This window comes from Lagopus muta, chromosome 3 (assembly GCF_023343835.1).
Source record: "Lagopus muta isolate bLagMut1 chromosome 3, bLagMut1 primary, whole genome shotgun sequence".
In the NCBI taxonomy this organism is placed as follows: domain Eukaryota; kingdom Metazoa; phylum Chordata; class Aves; order Galliformes; family Phasianidae; genus Lagopus; species Lagopus muta.
The window spans coordinates 67,520,534-67,538,997 of NC_064435.1; the positions used below are offsets into that span (position 1 = coordinate 67,520,534).

At 35.7% G+C, this 18,464-nt stretch overlaps 2 protein-coding genes across 4 annotated transcripts in view; one reads left to right on the top strand and one right to left on the bottom strand.

Annotated features, from left to right (window-relative positions):
* Positions 1 to 16,487, top strand: part of LOC125691339 (zona pellucida binding protein) — a 30,834-nt gene extending 14,347 nt beyond the window's left edge. The window contains 5 exon segments of the mRNA XM_048940606.1: positions 1,107 to 1,325; positions 3,701 to 3,774; positions 5,192 to 5,369; positions 9,036 to 9,176; positions 13,978 to 16,487. Coding sequence (XP_048796563.1) covers positions 1,107 to 1,325; positions 3,701 to 3,774; positions 5,192 to 5,369; positions 9,036 to 9,127 — 563 coding nt within the window. The 3' untranslated portion in view covers positions 9,128 to 9,176; positions 13,978 to 16,487.
* Positions 16,488 to 16,647: 160 nt separating this feature from the next.
* The window catches only part of VWC2 (von Willebrand factor C domain containing 2), a 54,063-nt gene continuing 52,246 nt past the window's right edge, over positions 16,648 to 18,464 (bottom strand). For all 3 annotated transcript variants that reach the window (XM_048939664.1, XM_048939666.1, XM_048939665.1), the window contains exon 4: positions 16,648 to 18,023. In XM_048939664.1, coding sequence (XP_048795621.1) covers positions 17,872 to 18,023 — 152 coding nt within the window. In that variant the 3' untranslated portion in view covers positions 16,648 to 17,871. The remainder of the gene's footprint in view (positions 18,024 to 18,464) is intronic.

Here is an 18,464-nt window from a genome sequence, read left to right on the forward strand (position 1 = left end):
CTTTATCAGGGAGTGTAGTGATAGGAAAAAGGATAATGGCTTTAAACTAGAAAAGGAAAGAATTCTTTACACAGGGTGAGGGTTGTGAGGCACTGAAACAGGTTGCCCAGAGAAGCTGTGGATATCCCATCCCTGGAAGTGTTTCAAAGCCTGGTTGGATGGGGCCCTGGGCAACCTGGTACAGTGGAATGTGTCCCTGCCTATGGCAGGCGGCTTGGAACTACATATTTAAAGTTTCTTCCAATCCAGACTGTTCTATGATTCTATTAGGTTTTTTTTTGTTTGTTTGTTTTTTGTTTTTCTTTCTTTCTTTCGGCTGGTTTGGTTTCTATTCCTTCATTTTTCTTCTCTGCAAATCTCCCTCCTTATTTCTGTGTTTCTACCCACACCATCACTCCTGTTCTTCATTCTTCTACTTCTGTTTTCAATTTAGCATTCTATTAATATCAAGCTAATAGCAAGCTTTGGGTAAGTAGAATGGTTATCATGAATCAACTAAACCCATGCATTTCATGGTACATTATATTTGTAAAAGATGCCCAAGTGTGCATGTAGCCTTGCAGTAAAGTTTAAATAGCTGGTTCTTCCTTAAATGTAAATTTCATGTCTGTATGATAACATGTTCAGGTACTTACATTGATAGAGAAGGGATTTCTATTTTCTATAGTTTTTACATCCTTTAAAATACTTGTTTGTGATAGTTGAGTAAGAAGAGTAAAATACACTGCTATAACTGAAGATAATGTGTGAGTTGAAATACTTCACCACATACTACTGGGTATTTTCTAACATGCTTCTTAGCTTTCATATTCTTGATGCTTCTTCTATAGTTTACTGTTGTTTTTTTTTAAAAAACAACAACACAACCAGTAATAAACATAAAGTAACCTATGGATATAATTAAGAATATGGACTTGTAAAGTCTCCTACGTGTTTCCGACCAGTCCAGAATACATTATTTTATCATTAAAAATTAACAACAAATTAACAACAAATTAATTTTGTGTATAAGTTAAGAATTTAAAGCGACAATTTTATTTGCAAATATGTGAGTAACTCATTTTTTCATACATTTTCCTCATCATCATTTGCATTTTATCCTGCAGCTTATTCTGATCCTCAGTATTACTATGAATTGACAGTCCAGTACCATGCAGCCCCCTGCAATAGTTTTCATAATACTTCTTTTGGGAAGGCGTTGCTTCAGATACTCAGCAAGCTCATTGCTGACCTTTCATGTGAGGTTTCACTAATTAAGTCAGAATGCCACCATGTAAAAATGCAGAGAGGAGGCCTACAGAACGAAATGTTCTTTACATTTTCAGGTAAAAATCTGTCTTGGATGTAGAGAATGGTTAGATGTTGTATGGCTAATTGAACTTACTGCTTATATGCTGAAAGTATTATATGTATTTAATTTCTCCAATTGTAGAAGTGCTTCAAGGTATTGCATGTGAAGCTGCTGCCCGTAACAAAAAGTGGAAGATCTACTCAAAAGTGTGTTTTTTACATTATTTCACTAGAGAACAGAACTTTTTATAGCTGTACGTAGATCAATATGTTTTTTTATTTTGCATCATAAAACTTGATCATGTTCCTTGTTGCACACTATCATGGGAAGAAAACTGATGCATTGTATTCCATAAATCCCTGGATGACTTTCCTCTTGTCAACTATTATAGATGTATAAATCTCTCTATGGATGTGGTTTGGAGTTAAATGAGATGAGTCTCAGTACAGTTCTTTCTTTAAGTGGCAACAGTGAAAGAGGGATATTTAATATTTTTCCACTTTTTTTTTAAACAAAAGGAGTATAAAGGAGAAGTGGGTAAAACCGGTTTACAAAAATGCTGGGTTAACTTTGGTATTTGTAGTTTCCTTCAATCACAATTAAAAGCAAATAATCAGGTGGTTTTGTCAGTCACTAAGCTATGGGATATTTAAGTGTTCTTACTGAGTGCCACTGTATATTGTAATAATTACAAAACATTATGTCTGATATATCTGATATTCAAATCTTTTTATACATAAATGATCTCACACTATCTCATAAGATTAATGTACTACAAATACATTTTCACCTTAACATACATTAATTTTCATAAAATGTTTCTATTAACAGCTTTTCACTAAATGCATCAGTTGTGGAAGTCAGAAATCTTAATGCTGTGTCAGTCCAAAGAAGATACTATTTTACTTTTTTTGAGAGTATTCCTTCTAAACATTCAGACCATTTGAGAAAGGGTTCTAGATCCATTATGCTATGAAAGAAGATTGAAATAGAAAGTAAAGCAGTCTCGCTATATACGTAGTTCACTTGAAAACTTTGTTATCAAGAGATATCTAGTTTGCAGTTGCTGAGCTGAATGTGGATAAGAACATATCTAAAGTTTTCTTGAGCTTAATGTTTTCAATTATTTCATATTTTCATATGTATAATTACATTAGTCACTATATATCAACATATGCAGTTTTAAAATATCCAACAAAGGATATCAATTGCACTTTGTTTTCCACTTTCCACTTTCCAAAACAGTGAAACTATTAGTTGTGTTTCTCTAAAGATGATATTTGTAGTGGATAGCACTGACGTGAAGAGGGTCATTAGTTTAGGTTAATTCTAGTTAGTTGAGATGACATAAATGAGATTTAGCCAATGTGCAGACTTCATAAAATGTGTAAGCAATGCTTTGAAGCTTTTCTACAATCAAGGAGAAGTTCTCCAGTTAGAGATTTAGGTGGATTTAAACTTTGATGTAACCCAATGGTAAACTACACATTCTTCAGCACCTTGAGGTGTCAGGTTTTTTTTTTCTAAGCAGTTTTTTTTTTATTTCTAAGCAGTTTTTGGTGTTTCAGAATTACTTCTATGACAGAGGTAGGTAAAGCTTAAGAGAAGTGAAATTAACATGATAACAGATAATGTTATTATGGCGGATTAATCAAGGGATGGTTCTGGAGAGTAGGCCAGCAGCTTCTTAATCATGTCTCAGGCCTTCACCATATCATGCTAGTCATAGTTGATGAGGAATGTGGTCTCATGCAAATGGATTACTAAAGTGTAACCATTTTTTCTTAAATCCATTCTCAAAGTTTTCCTTTGGTTCAGTACCTCATAGAGGTTCCTGTGAGGATGGAAGGGGTTGAGTGTGTGAGTACATGGGACTGAGATGCGCGCACAGGAAGAGATCAGTGAGGGGAAATTGGGAAATCTTTAAAAACGTTGATATTGATGAAGTTGTTCTTGAGAGAAAACTGGAGTCCATGCAATCTGAACAATCAGAAGGTTGAACTGTTAGGATCCCTGGCTGTTTCTAAATCTGTATTTATAAAACCAGAATGATATCTAGGTAAATAGACAGTAGCTTATTTTATTTTATTGTATTGTATTTTTTGAAAGGATTTGGATATCTATATGTCTGCAAAGCACCCAGGATTACATATTTCCTTGCCATCAGAATTTACAAATAAAAATGATTTCCCATGAAATATTTAAGTGTATGCAGTATACTTAAATAGACATAGTGGTAATGTCTATAGGAGGACAAATTAATGTTTTTAAAATGTTGCAAGTTAGCCATCTGAAATGTGAAATTCCAAACAGTTGCATCAGAAATGATTAGACTCTTGTAAACAAGTAAATAGAAATGTTGATTTCACTGACTTTGCTCTTCTGTAAACAGATTGTATTTTGTTACAGTTACTTGCTTAGACACAGAAAACAGCAAACTATGTCCGCAAAGTGCTTGTGATGCACCTCATAGATTATACAAGGTAAAGTAGATAGAGGAATAAAATTGCAACTAACATAATAGGCTACTCTCGTATAGTAAAATATCAACATGAAACATAGTTTAGTTAGTAAATAAACCAATATAAAAGTTTTAGTGGTTCTAAATTAATAAAAAATGTAAAATTTAGTTAAAATTGACAATATTCTGTTGCCCATATGGGTAAGGCAGATCCCACTTATGAATCTGCATTAAGGAAAGTGTTTTAAGAACATGAAGAGTAGCAAGACAATCAGGAAGCTTTGGACAAGTCTTGCAAATACTAAATGTCATATTTTTGCAATGGCATGCCTTTCCATCACTTGTGATAGAAAGTGATTCTGTGATCTACTAAAATATTAGCTGCTTGAAGATTTTGGCTCTCACAGTAGAGAAAGAGAAGTCGAACTTTAGCTTATCAGGTTAACTTTGATTCAGAGATTCTTGAAAGGCGAAGGAAAAAGAGAAAGGAAGGACAGGAGGAAGATAAGCCTTCTTCCCTAGGAGGGGAACACCTAGGACAGTGTGTATCATGAATGTACTGCTCTGCAACCTGAACTAAAGTACTTTAGGAACTTAAAAAGGAAAGCTCAAGGCAGTTGCAACCTTCCGTGGTTTTTTTTTTTGTGGCCTACCTCTAAGCACCTTCCTCACAGTATGTTGATTATAGATGTGCTCTCTGTTCAATATAGTGTTGTTTTTTAATGCTGTTCTGAACCATCTGCTATTTACATCCATCCACTGTCAAGAAATATCAGGTACATAAATCATGCTTCGGGATTCAACTGGAGTGGGAAGGGAGTCACAGACATGCAGTACTCATTAAACAGTTTCCATACTGTCCATTGGAAAAAAAACCACATTTGTGGGAAAGCTCATAGTCAAGGTATTTTCATGCAGACAAGATCAAAATAAGAATGCATAAACACGTTTGTTTTTGCCATTTTTGTAATTTGTGTGTGTATTTTCTGTGTGTGTGGTATTTTCTTTTTATTGAACAGAGATATTCAGTATGGATGGAAAGTGTGAAATATAATTGGACCTAAATAATAGCACTGGTATAAGAGGGAAATTTGCAAAACTAGTGATGAGCTACAGATATCCAGTGCAGGATAGCTTTAATGCTATAATCCAGGTTTATTTAAAGCTGAATTAGTTTAAATGGTTGTATTTCTATAATCCTGAACATTTAGAGATATTGTGTTAAGTGAGCAAGGTTTATCTACATTTAAGACAACGTATCAAAAAATATCAGATTACCTTCCTGTTTCCATTCCACCTACGTGCTACAATCAAAAGATTTAGAAATACATCCTTTAATTCTTAATCTCAACTCACACCCATGTTCCTTGGTTTTATCTTCCATTTTGACCTCATTGCATCACTGATTCTAAAAAAAATACTTATTTGTTTCAATTTAGGCAAAGGACCTCATAGAGAGATTCTTTAAGAAAGAGGTGGAAATTAGGAAGAAAAGTTCTGAACCATTGCCTGAAATATACTACATTGACGGTACACTGCAAATGGTGTGGGTTGATCGTTGCTACCCAGGATATGGAGTGAATGCTGTAAGGCATCCAGACTGCCCAGAGTGTTGTGGTAAGTGACAAAATTCTTATATCTTACAAGCATTATATGCTGTTACAATGGTTTTATTTCAACAAATCTTGTTGATTTATGTTTTAAATGGCTTTGTCAGATTTTATTTAAGACCTATTTAAGAGCTGGCTACCAGAAGGGAAGGATCTCTTCAGGAGATCCCCTCTCTTGGTGTTTTGTGGTGAGCTCAGCCGAAGGGTAAGCTCTTCCACTTATTCTCTTTTGTGATCGTTGTCTACTTTGCCTAATTCTCTTGATTATATTGTGATTATAACATCTTGATATCTGTTGATTATACAATTATATTGTGATTATAACATCTTGATTATACAATTACTTATCAAAGACTATTAACAGAATGGACTACACTTTAAAAAATGAGTATTTAAAATATTGGAGAAAATAGCGGAAGGAGACAATTCTAAAATTGTAGGACGTAGAAAGTGTTTCTATATGCAGTTGCTTTTTCCCATTTCTTGTCTTTGTGAGAAAGACATAATTTCAGGAAGGACAAGATATACACCAAATTCAGTGCATTGACTGCAATACAAAGTGTCAGTGCACGTTATTTCAAGAAAAAATACTTGAAAATCAAGTTTAGAAAAGCTTTTAGGATGATCTGTTTTTTAAAGACTGCTGTTTTGTTTTGATCTTCCACCCTTCAGTATCTTAGTTCATTCTAAACTAATTTATATTCCTTTTTTTATTCAGAACAGAACTTTTGTCTTACCTGTTGATACAGATGCATCTTTAGCAGATATGGAGGCAAGATTTCACATCTGAAGTACCTGAAGCAGTCCTGAAACATGTCTGCTTACTACTTCCCATAGCTGCAGATGTCATCTGCCAGTATTCTCAGACATATACTCTTCTCTTTCATTTACCTCTTGGTATAATTAATCTTTGCCAGAATCCTAAACATCATATCATGCGCAATATAGCTGAAAGAGTCCTCTGCTATATAGCAGTCCATCATTCTGCCTCAAAGCAAGATAGGAGTTTTTACTGACAGATGTGTCCTGCATGATCTTAAAAACCTCTAAGGTTAGACTTCACAGACTCCTAAGGACATGGAACTCAGTACTCAAAATCCTTACCATTGGAAAGCTTTATTTTAAGAAATTTTTGTGGTTTCCCTTGATTTTGTTTATACCTGTTACTTCTTGTTATGTGTCAGCAAATCTGGAAACAATTCTGTCAACTCTATCTTAGCAACAGCTTTTATACAAAGAAGTCCTAGAAGATTCCTACCATTTTCTCTTTCTGATATTGCCTTCATTGAAATAAAAGTTCAGTCTTTTGGGCCATGTTTCGGCTTACAGCCTCTGCACAGTGTTACTACTATCCACTAAAAGTTCTCTACATTTCTTTTCAACGTCTCAGACTTCATAAGTAGTTCTCAAAAGACCATATTAGCGTGGGAGAATTGCTTTGCGTATCTTAGATATATGGCTAATCATACTCACTTCACTGTGAGTATATACACTCACTGTGACTGGTTGTTTTTTGGTTTGGTTTTTCTTTTTTTTTTTTTTTTTTTGGAGGCATGCATGCAGTCATGGAAGCATTTTAATAAATGTACTTCCATGAAGCAGAGTTCAGCTTCTTGAGTGGCTATTTTCACCTGGAGTTGCAAGAAGCAGGTCATTTAAGAGTTAAATGATTCTTAATGATATCAGTTAAGAGATTTAAGGTCCATTTTAAAACTGTTTGGAACCTTTGGTCTCAGTTGCTTTGTAGTTAGAAGATCTAGTTTCTAATGTAAAGTAATTCATGGAAAGTTTCTATTTATTTGCTCTAGTATAGAGACTGACCTTTAACTTACATTTTTTTACAGTCAGATCAAGTCAGTAACTTTTTATCTGCTTTTGACAAACCTTAATCTCACATGCCCCATTTTGAGGTTAATTTTCTTGCACACAGATGGCTAGAATTTAGCAAGGTGTTTCTCATCAGCTCTTACCAGTGCCTTTTACATATTTGATACCTTTATTTGATATTAAGAACATCTGATAATCTTGTTAGTTCTTTTTTTCTTGTTAGAAAAAAACATTAGTAAAATTTGTCCAAGAGCAATCCCTTTACCAATTCCTCTCCAACTCTTATTTCTCCTTTACACATTGTTCTGTAATCCTTTCAAAAATTCCCTTCTAGTTGTAGTTTTCTGCAGTTTATTGAATTTGTGTGTGCTGCCATACCAGGTGCTTTCAGATTGATTAAGTATTTGTCTTCACTGTAAATCCACATCAAGTTGTGTTATTTTCTACACACATTTATGTGTTCGTTCGTGAGATCTTTACATAGAACAGAAATCTGACCAGCTGTTCACTAGTTTGATTCTTTTTCACCTATCTGAAAAATATATAATGCATTTCTTAATCATCAACCGTAGATTAGTACCAGTCATACTGTATCACCACAGATGCATCACAAACCTCAGATAATTGTGTTACCTGTGTATATGCCAGTTCTATTTTGGAATATAGAAACATGTTTCTAAGCTTCTGATCTCAATCAGAATGTGACAGAATTGGAAAGAGTGCGGCATAGGCCCTGGAACATGGAGAAAAAAAATATGTATATCTATTGCTTGATTCATAAACAAAAACTTACTCTAGTTTTCATACATCAAAAAGGCGGATGTTCAGTTTTACCTGTTCTGTATCCTCTACTGTTTTTATAACACTTAGTTTCATGTCACACTAATACTTTAAAGTGATGGTTTACTACCAATAGGAGTTTTCTGTCATAGAAAAGGATTCCAAGTATATCATTTAGTATCCAGCAGCTGTGTAAGTAAGCTACAAGTCACCTAGTTAAGGTTCCATTATCCTTTTCATGCTGTCCCCTAGATAGCAGATTGCACAACAGTGGGGCAACCTTTTTATCCTGTTGCAATAGAACGCTGCCTTGTTCCAATTAAATAAATGAAAGAATCTGTATTATTTCCCAGAAGTGTATCTATAATCTTTGACAGAAAGAATATAGTTATTCCTCTGGTATACCAGTAGATGCTTTTGCTTATGTGTATTTGTAAAGCTTTCTCTTTCCTGTAAAGCCATCTTGAGTTACCTAAATTCATGTACTAAAAATGCAAGGTGTAGATGCCATCTACAGAGGACTCCCTCTTGCATATATTTCCTAAGACCTCTAAAATCTTTTCCAGTCAATAGCAGTGGCAAAAAAATGCTAGGGAAGCCAGTAACAGCCCACTGAGAATCAACAGAATCCTGCCAGCCTCAACAAATGAACGTAATCCAAGTATTGAAAGTCCTGCTGAAGGTTTGGGCAGTAGAGACTAAGAAGTCGTTACTAAGCTAGGCAAACCAAATAACCAGTTAAACACAGACTCTCTAAAACGATGGAATGTCTTAAATACCACTGCATACTGAGTACTAATGCTGTTCATTAAAGATCTTTCCTAAACTAAGGCTAATATTGCCAAATTGAAGATAGCTGTAGAAGATAAGTTTGAGATGCAACCAAATAGCTGAAATTCTGCTTTCATCAACTAGCAGAGTACTGGGGAAAAATAAATGATCTTTCTCTTTTCAAATAGATAAAGATGTATTCTGCATATTTCAAATGTAAATAGTTCTGTATTAATGCCATTGAAATTCACTGATTTTTTTTTTTATTTTTTTTTTTGTGTGTGTGTCCATACAGTTATCTGCAGCCCAAGATCTTACAATCCCAGTAATGGAATTCACTGTCTTCAGTGCGACACCAGTTTGATATACGGAGCAACGACGTGCTGACAATAGAGGGAATGGCAAAGCTGCAATAGCTCTCATGCATTTTAACCTGGTAATATTAATAAATTTTTTTATTTAAATATTAAAATATTTACCTGAGTACAGTTTGTTCTGGTTACGTCAATAGGATACACTTGTTTTTAAGAAATAATGATTCATCTGTATATTCTAGTTTGCATCACTTAGGAGTACTTCATTTTTAAGGTCTTTGTAACTACCCACCAGATTAAGAGCAGTGAAGATAATTAACTATTTAAATCAAAAGAAGAAAAAGAAAAAAGGTGGAGCTATTTTGCGTAGTTTGTTCTTTGTTCCAGTCATCTCCTGTTGACATAGATTAGCATAAGGACTCTGTACAGCAGCTTTCATCTGCTTGACTGTTCAGTCTTTGGTTAGGAGAACTGTAGTGAGCAGCTCAATATAGCACCAAGTACAAAAACATGAACAAAACTTTCTTCCAAGGTGAACTATAATAGTAATACTTCAGAAACTTCTTTTCAAATAATGTAAAATTTCTTAGGTTGTGCATCTGTTCTACCATTACAGATAGCAGTTTCAGCTAACATGCTTTTACCTGAAGAAAACAAACAATAACATAAAATACCATGACAATTTTTATGACGCTCATTCTTTACTTTTGTAAAAGTGTCAAGAATTAGTGAGTCGATGGCTTAATGCAATCCTTGTTATTGTTACTTATTAGTAGCCTCATTTCAATTGGTATTCTGTAACAGAATTCTGTTTTAAATCCTATTTATACATTCCCTCTGTTAGCTGCAAGACCATGAGAGCTAGATGTGTGTAGGTCATTTTTAGCCCTTTGCCATCTGAAAAACGGGGTTTCCATGTAATTCTGTTTTAAAGCACAAGTACGAACCTCAGGTTTAAAAACATTCATCTTTGCATGTTTTCTTTTCAAAAAAGGACTTAAAAATGCTGTACTACTTCTAAGAAGTAACTTTTAAACATGACACTGCTTATTTGTTGATCATTAGCATAAACAGCGTAACAAGCAGAATATATAAAACAGCTATTTTTATCAAATGCCACTTGAAAATAAATAGCTGAGAAAGAGCACGTTAAAAAAAACCATTTAGTATTTAGGAAATCCAACTCTGTTAAACTGTAATCCGTAGAATGTCTGAAGGCTACCCAGTCCTTATTTTCACTTGGTAATAAGAAATAAATGGACCGCAAATGAGAGGGGTCATTACATTTGGTTGGAGTACTGCACATCCTTACGTTATCTTCATAATTTCCCATTCACGACGGCACTAAATTAGTTAGCATTAGTTTGAAGAATCAGTGGCTAAAGAGAAAGCACATTTTGCAGTATTACTTTCCAAAAATATGGAGTTTGTTTTGGTAAAAAAAAAAAACAACAAAAAAAAACCCCAACCTAACAAGTAATAAAGGCACACAGAGCTTTCTACAGTACGGGTAGCAAATTAATTTGAGAATTATCCTCTGAAATGAATGCAGGCTTTTTAAGGCAGTAAAAATATAAATTAAGCGGTATTTTTACATTTATATGTCTACCTTTCTATTGTACATCAAAACCAGAACACTCTGGTTGGCAATTTCCAACCATTCCAACAATTAAAGGGATTAATACTGTCATATCTGTACTGTGAAGGAGAATAATAAAAATGATGTACTTTTAATTGGGGTATTACACACATTGAAATACTGACTTTCTTGTCTAGGTATTTATATGCATATTAGCAGAGTGCTGAAATGATATATTTTGGTCCTCTTGATAAGTAAAATTCATTTTAATCCACGAAGTTTGCACGCCCTTTATGACATTCAGGAAAAAGTAAAATAAGTGTTACAAAGTTTTGCCTTTGATTTTGTCTGTTATGAACAAAAGCACTTCACACGAACCTTTGCAAATGTTCTCTCTCATTCACTGATTGCAGTCAAGTACAGGTGGTTTATTATGTATATATTATGTGAAAGAAATCCTGATCTCTGTTAACAGTATTAAACTGGACTTCTAATTTCCTCTTGCAGTCTTATCTAAGCTGTATGCTCTCCTATTGCTGGAGCCACAACAAAAAAATTTCTTTGTGTATATTGCCAAGGAAAAAGGGTTTCCTTATTTTTCTACCGTCAAAATTAATTGCTTGTTAAATTTATTTTTATTTCATGATTTTAGATCTTCTTTAAGTTTGCTCTTTTCCTCACTTTTTATGAACTGATACATGCATTCCTAATTTCAAAGCTTTTCATAAATTCACCTCTTTGCAATTAGTTACAATCTCTGCTTAAAAAATCTGCAGCAGTGCTCTATTTTGCTGGAACTGGAATGTTTAGTGTTATAGGTGGTATTTTCCCCATTTTGCCAAATAAATATGAAGCAGGGAAACTTCCTAAGTTCTAAATTAACAAGATTATTGGTAAATCCAGGTGGTTAACTTAGCATTTGCCATAGATACACTCCTAATAATTACTTCAACAGGACTAACTTCCTATTTGTTATTATATTATTTTCAACAAAAGCTTTTTTTATGCTTTACATTTCCTAGAATTCAAGATATTTTTAAAAAGCAGGAAACTGTTATGTGTTACAGAAATAGGATCACTACTAGCTAATAGCCAGAAAGGAACTTAATTAACAAATATTTCTGGTAAATTGAGAGTTGATTGTTTTTAAACACTAGCTTTTGTGCTGATAATTATGTAAATGCTTTTTTATTACTGACTAATTAATACATAATTTTGACTTGTCTGTAACTGATAAATGGCACACGTTTGGACTTTTCCTGTATCTGTCAAAGCCTCCTCTGCATTATGGAGCTATCCAAGTTTAAATACTGAAGTTACCATCAAAAGTAACATCAAATATTACAGATCTTGACAGTACAGTTCATATTACACGATAAGAAAACAGATGAGATTGTTTTCCAAAGTGAGGGAACCTTTCATCATATCTTTTAATTTGTACTGAGGAGCTTAAGAGCTTAATTAAATTTCTTTTCAGCATGGCTTTCAATTTTCAGTGTCGTCCAGAAGGACCAGCTAGAGCACACTACTCAGGGATTTGAACATCTTCATGGACAGAGACTCTGCAACCTGTCAGGGCAATTTCTTCCAATAATCAGTCTCCTTTTACACTAAGATTTTTTGTTATCATTTCCAAATGGGATTTTGTGGATTTCAGTTTATGTCTGAATACGTTTCCCGTTTACTTTCCTTAAGATATGCTTTGAAAATATCCCTGTAAAACACCTTTATGACATTGTAGATGTTTTTCCTTTTATTAACATTCCTGCTGTAACACTCAATTTCTCTGTCTCATATCTCACATCTTTCCTTCTTATCCTATTTTCCCTTTAAAATCTTGCATAAGTATTTAGGTGAATAGCTGCCCTTCCCTCTTGAGTTTTAAATGAGTATCAATATTACTGTTGCACACTAACTGCAATTTTATAGTTATCCGAACCCATCTAGAATATTATCTCTTCAGGCACCTACTTACACAGGTTTGAAGCCAAATTAATGTACAGTACACTCCTATAGAAATGGACAAAGCCAAACCAAGAATTAATTTGGCATTACTTCAACTGGGAAATAAGGAGAAGCAATAGAAGTAGAAGCAGAAATCTCATACTCATGTCAATGCATGTACATATAAACATCTGAGAAGAATATAGATTTTTCAAGGAACAGACTTCAAATACAAAATTATTAATGAGCTATCACTGTATCCCAAAATACAGCTTTTGTAGACACAATCACCTACAAAGTTGAAGAACTGCTCATGTAGGATACATACATAGGTGACTCTGAAAGTAATGCACCCTATTTATTTCCACTGAGGTAACAACAGATAAAAAGAGCACAGTAAAACTATTTGATGGAGCTAATGCTCAGCTGCAAAACAGTTTTTCAGCAGTCACCAGCATTAGCTAAGCATTTTCGCCAGTGGTGAGGCCTGAATGCCTCACCAGTGGAGGTGACCCACTGCTTCACAACTGCTATCATGGCATTGTTGGTTGCCCATGTGGTTCATCTTTCATCAGCCTGAACGGATAGAAGTCAGAAGGTGCAAAATTCAGACTATATTTGGTGTGGTAGGACAGTTCAGCCAAGATAGGCAATGTGCTCTATGTGCTTCAAACTGGTATGGGGCCTGGCATTATCATCTTGCAAGAGAAAAGTTGTCATCTTCTCTGGCCTGACTGGAAGTGTAAGCCTTCAGTTTAGTCAGTATCACAATGTAGTAGTCTGTGTTGATGCTTCCACTGGGTTCCAGAAAATCCAGAAGGATCATCCCTTTCTTATCACAAAGTAGAATGCACATCACTGTACCTGCTGAGGGCTGCATCTTGAACTTATTTTTCTATGGGGAAGTCACATGGTTGTCACACCATGGACTGGCATTTTGATTCAAGCTCATAGTGGTGACCCCATCTCATCACCTGCGGTGCGATGCAGGACACTGTCACCTTCAGCCTTGTATTGGTTCAGTTGGTCCTTATAAACTTGCATATGGTGTTCATTCTCTTCCTCTGTGAGCATTCATTTGTGAGATTCCAGTGTTGCCACCATCACTTCCAGCGTATTGAAGATGATACTCAGTTTAGTGCAGAGTTACCTGGTCATAATCTACTGGTCGGTGAGGATGAGCTGATTGAGACGTTCTTCATTTTGCAGTGACTGTCCAGAATGTGGCTTGTCTTTTATGTCACTGTCACCACTGCTGAAATACACCATCCACCACCTCACTGTGCTCGCAGTGTTTGATCTCTGAAAACATTCAGCAAGCATTAACAAATGTCAGTGGGCACCATTAGTTCTGTATGGAGGAATTCAATGACACCCCTTTGCTTCATCCACACTTCCAGGTCAGATGCCATTTTGTCAGACTGTGTCATCTGTCACATGACAACAAAATGGAACAGAATACTGGTGGGAAGGTTCTACTTCTATTGAAGTACCACCAACATTAATCTCTGATATCATGGGCCAACATCATAAAATAGAAGGCTTACTTTTGGAGCAGCTCTCATAATCACATCTGCATTGGAGCTAAAAACAGGTGAGTAAGTAGGCTTCAACTATGCCACCTTTAGGGACAATATACCCAACAAACAAAACCCACTATTAGTTAGCATTATTCTGTAGCAATTACTTATTTAAATAACTGAGCTTTTTACTTTACTAATGTGCACTTTACTTGCTTAATAAATAAATGTAAAATTCCCAATAGCATCTAAATTGACTGTTGAGAGACACCAAGTCTGTATTTTCATTTTCAGTATTTTTTTATGTTAGTTCCTTTTTTCTGCTGTCAAAAGAATATGTCTCAGTAGATTGGCCAGTGTTCTCTTTAATTTGGTTCACTGGAAGTGATGCAGATGGCTTTACTTGTATTTTTTAAAGTTAGATATAGATGTATTACTTGACCAAACCATGACATTTAGAAAAATACACATGGCCAGCACAGCAGCTGTTTTTTCGCTTAGAGATTAAATATGCTTAAAGATGACTGGTCTCTAACTGCATTCTATACTAGCTATTTAAAAAACAAAAACCAAACAAAAAAAAAAAAACACTTTTAATTTCCATATTTTTTCATTTTCTAATTCCATAAATAGGAAAGTTTATGTTTTAAGCACATCTGTGCAAAATAACATTATGTATCAGGATGGAAATAGCTCCCCAACTCCCATTGCAAAGGCCCACATGCTGCTTGGTGCGATCATCTTCTGGGAGTTTGACTCTGGGGGTCATTTGCCTGTGTGCTGGGGTTGCTGATGGTATTACCGGGTACTGGGTCTGGCTGGGATGGAGTTATTCTTCAAATAGCCTGTCTGGTGTTGTGTTTTAGGTTTGTAACCGAAAAGATGCTGTTAACACACTGATGTTTTAGCTGTTGCTGAACAGACCTTGCACACCGTCAAGACCTTGTCTGTTTCTTAATCTGCTTCCCTGGTAAATTGGGGGAGTGCAAGAGTTTGGGTACAGTCATAACCATGCAGATGACCCAAACTAACCAAAGAGATATTCCACACCATACAACACCACACTTAGCAATAAAACAGAGCGGAGCAATATTTAGGTACATTAATTGTTTCTTCTTCAAGAACTGGCTAGGAATCAGTCTGCCTATGAGAGGTGGTGAGTGATTGCCTTTTCATCATCACTTGTTTTTTCACTTTTTTTTTTTCCCTCCCGTTCTCATTCCCTCACTTTTGCTCTTCCTTTTCTCTTCTGTGTCTCACTGGGAACAGAATGGCGTGAGGTGGGTGGGTAAATGAGCTGCTGTATGGTGCTGCCTTGCCTCCTGGGATAACAACAAATACCTGTACTCCCTGGTTCCACAGCTGGGTGAGGCTGCTGACATCTGCCCATCCTCAGGAATGGCCAAAAAGCTCTCATCGTAATAATACTAGAGGACAAAGCTGGACACGGCCAGTGACCTTGGCATGAAGAAGGTCCAAAGATTATCCACTTCTATCTCACTATGTTAAAAAAATAAAGAAATTGCATCTTAGCAGACTTGAAGATTATATCTCAAACAGAAAGAAAGATTATATCTCAAAATATAGTCTTCAAGAAATAATTCATAGAGCTGTCTGTCAAGATGAATTTGTTCAGGACAATCTATATCAAATGGGAACGGACCAACCTATTGCTAAACTAAAGATTACACGAATATGTTGGTGCCAGGACTGAAAGATGAAAAATATCATTTGGAAAAAAAAGAAAAGCAATAAAAAATAGCTATAAAAGTTACACTAGGAAGACACAGTAAAATAGCCTTTAACCTTGTCATCAGTACTTCAAGAAAGAAAACTTCCCAGACAAACATAAATTCGAGCCCAAAGAAAGACGATAAAGCTTAACAAAAGCTTCAGTGAAGCAAAAGCTACAAAAGAGAGACAAAACACATCCCCTCCTCTTCCAAGAAACAAAATAAATCTTCAGTCTGTATCATTCTTCACAGCCAGCAGCTGAGTTAGTGACAAACCAGTTGTAATACTTCTAGCATCCCTGCTAGGAATTCAGGCAACAGGAGAACAGCAGTCTCCATGCAGTGTTTACATACATGCATATCCACTTCAGGGAAAGCTATTTACTGGATTTTTGAGTGATTTAAGCTATTCAAATCAATAATGTCTTCTCCTCTCCCACTGCTCTGTGAGTAGGCCGTGTCTGACTGTCACAGGACTGTCTGTGCAAGAGATGGTTTCTTCATTTCTATCACTCCTCTTTTCCCATTCAAGACAAAATAAGACCCAGCAATAGACAGACACAAACTCAAAGTACAGACTGGAAGAGAGAACTGCGATTGACTGAAGTCACAGGCAAAACTTCCATGGTCTTCATCAGTACCAGAAAATCACACTTTGTATGGATCCAAACCTGGAAACCAGGTTACTGCATGGCAATAAGTAGCAAGGAGTAAAAGGGAATCAAGCAATGTTATTCATTTTCGAATATTTATTCATCACTTTTTTTTTTTTTTTTTTTTTTTTTTTTGGAAAAGCTTAAAGTAAGCCCTTGTTTGTGTGTGTTCTCTTGAGCCACTGACTTAGCAGATATTCAAAGCAGATGCAATCCAGGAGTTGGAGATAAGCTAAATTAAAACCAACATGGATCTAAACAAAGGCTGTAAGCGTCGGAAGCAGGGAGATGTGATTCACTCTGTGTGTGTCCAGAGTCAGCTTCTGTGCTATAAATCCTTTGATGGATTCGAAGAGCTGGCTCAAAACATTTCTCGTCAACACACAGTTACACAACCTGTGCAGGCAGCCAGACAGATTGAGATGAATCAAAAAGCTGAACAAGCACCAGCAAGGCAGAAACAGCAAGGTCTAGGGAATGGTTCTCTCTTGCCCAAGGATGTGTGTGTGCAGCCACAGCCCATCCACACGTCTCCACATCTACTGCACGTTACATTGATGATGCCACTCACTGACTTACCCTATTTTCACCAGCTCAGCAGTGCTGTATTGTTGATGTCACAGAGGCATTTGCCCTGCTGTAATATCTTATGTCTGAACTTTGTATTATGAACTGATTTCGTCTAATTAAGGTTTTATAAAAACAGATAAGAGACCAGTTTTGTATTACTGCTTCAAGTGATCTCAGCTGTGGACCAGCAGACCTATACCAGTGCAGCTAAGAAAAGGAGCCGACTCACTTTTATATTACAGCACTACTCTTAAGTGCATAAGTGAGCACATTCTCTGAAAGCATACTGGACTACATTTTTTTCCAACAGCAAGGATGTCAAAGTTTTATCATATAGTGACTCCTTCCTGGCCAATAAACTGAAAGTAAACAAATAGAAAAAAAGTAGCGAACACAAGAACCCAAAGAAAACTCTACTATGATAAAACTAGAATAGAAGTGTAATGTTTAGTTATGTGCATGTACACAACAGGACAGGCAATGATACAGTACTTTAATCTGTACTGTCTATATAAAACATTTATTTTTAAGCTCTATGTTAGTATAGAAATACATAGAATATTTTATAGAGTGTATTTTAGTGTACTCACTGTGAAAATAACACATTTATTAAGACAAGTATTCTTATGTCCAAACTTTATTTAAATATACGCACTGCTTTGCCTTGCAGAATTACGTGACTGTGAAAAACAAAGCATCCATAGTCAATTTGCTCCTCACCAGAATCTTCTCATTGCGATTTCCCTGGGTCATCCACAGTGCTCACTGCTGTGAGATAGTTTATAAAAACCATGAGAGTTCTTGGACTGGTAGATTTCCTATATTTGTTTGCATTCATGTCTAGTGCACATAGCTTGTCGTTCAATTCTCCACGTGCCTTCTTCATAAGTGCAGTGACATATAGTGCATTCGTCAGTCTTCACCTCTCGGCCCGCAGGAATGACAGTGGTTTCTGCAAAGCAGTTTGGACCTAAAGAAAGGAAAGAGTTTGTTACGTGATACCCACAGCACACCATAATCCAACACAATTCAGTTTTAGTCTCGAGCACTGAAAATCTAACACACAGTAACGCTGGGCACAGTTAACAAACAGGATCGTTGTACGCATCACATAAAAGAGGCAAAGAGGAAAGGAGCCTTGCCTTCTAAACTGGATTCTGATTTTCTTCTGGTTTCAGCAAGGGCTGCCCTGCCCTCTGCAAGTGAAGTGAGATACATCCCTTGTGTGAACACAGCTATGACAGGCACAGACTGGTCAGAATGCCAAAAAAAGATTTAAGCAAGAGAAAAACCTGGTCATCGATGATGAAAAAATGCTATTAGGGAGCAGATTATAAATGTGATCAATTCCCCATTGGAAGCTCACAGTGCATTTTGTGTAGTAGTCAAAGTATCAGATTAGTTTATTTTT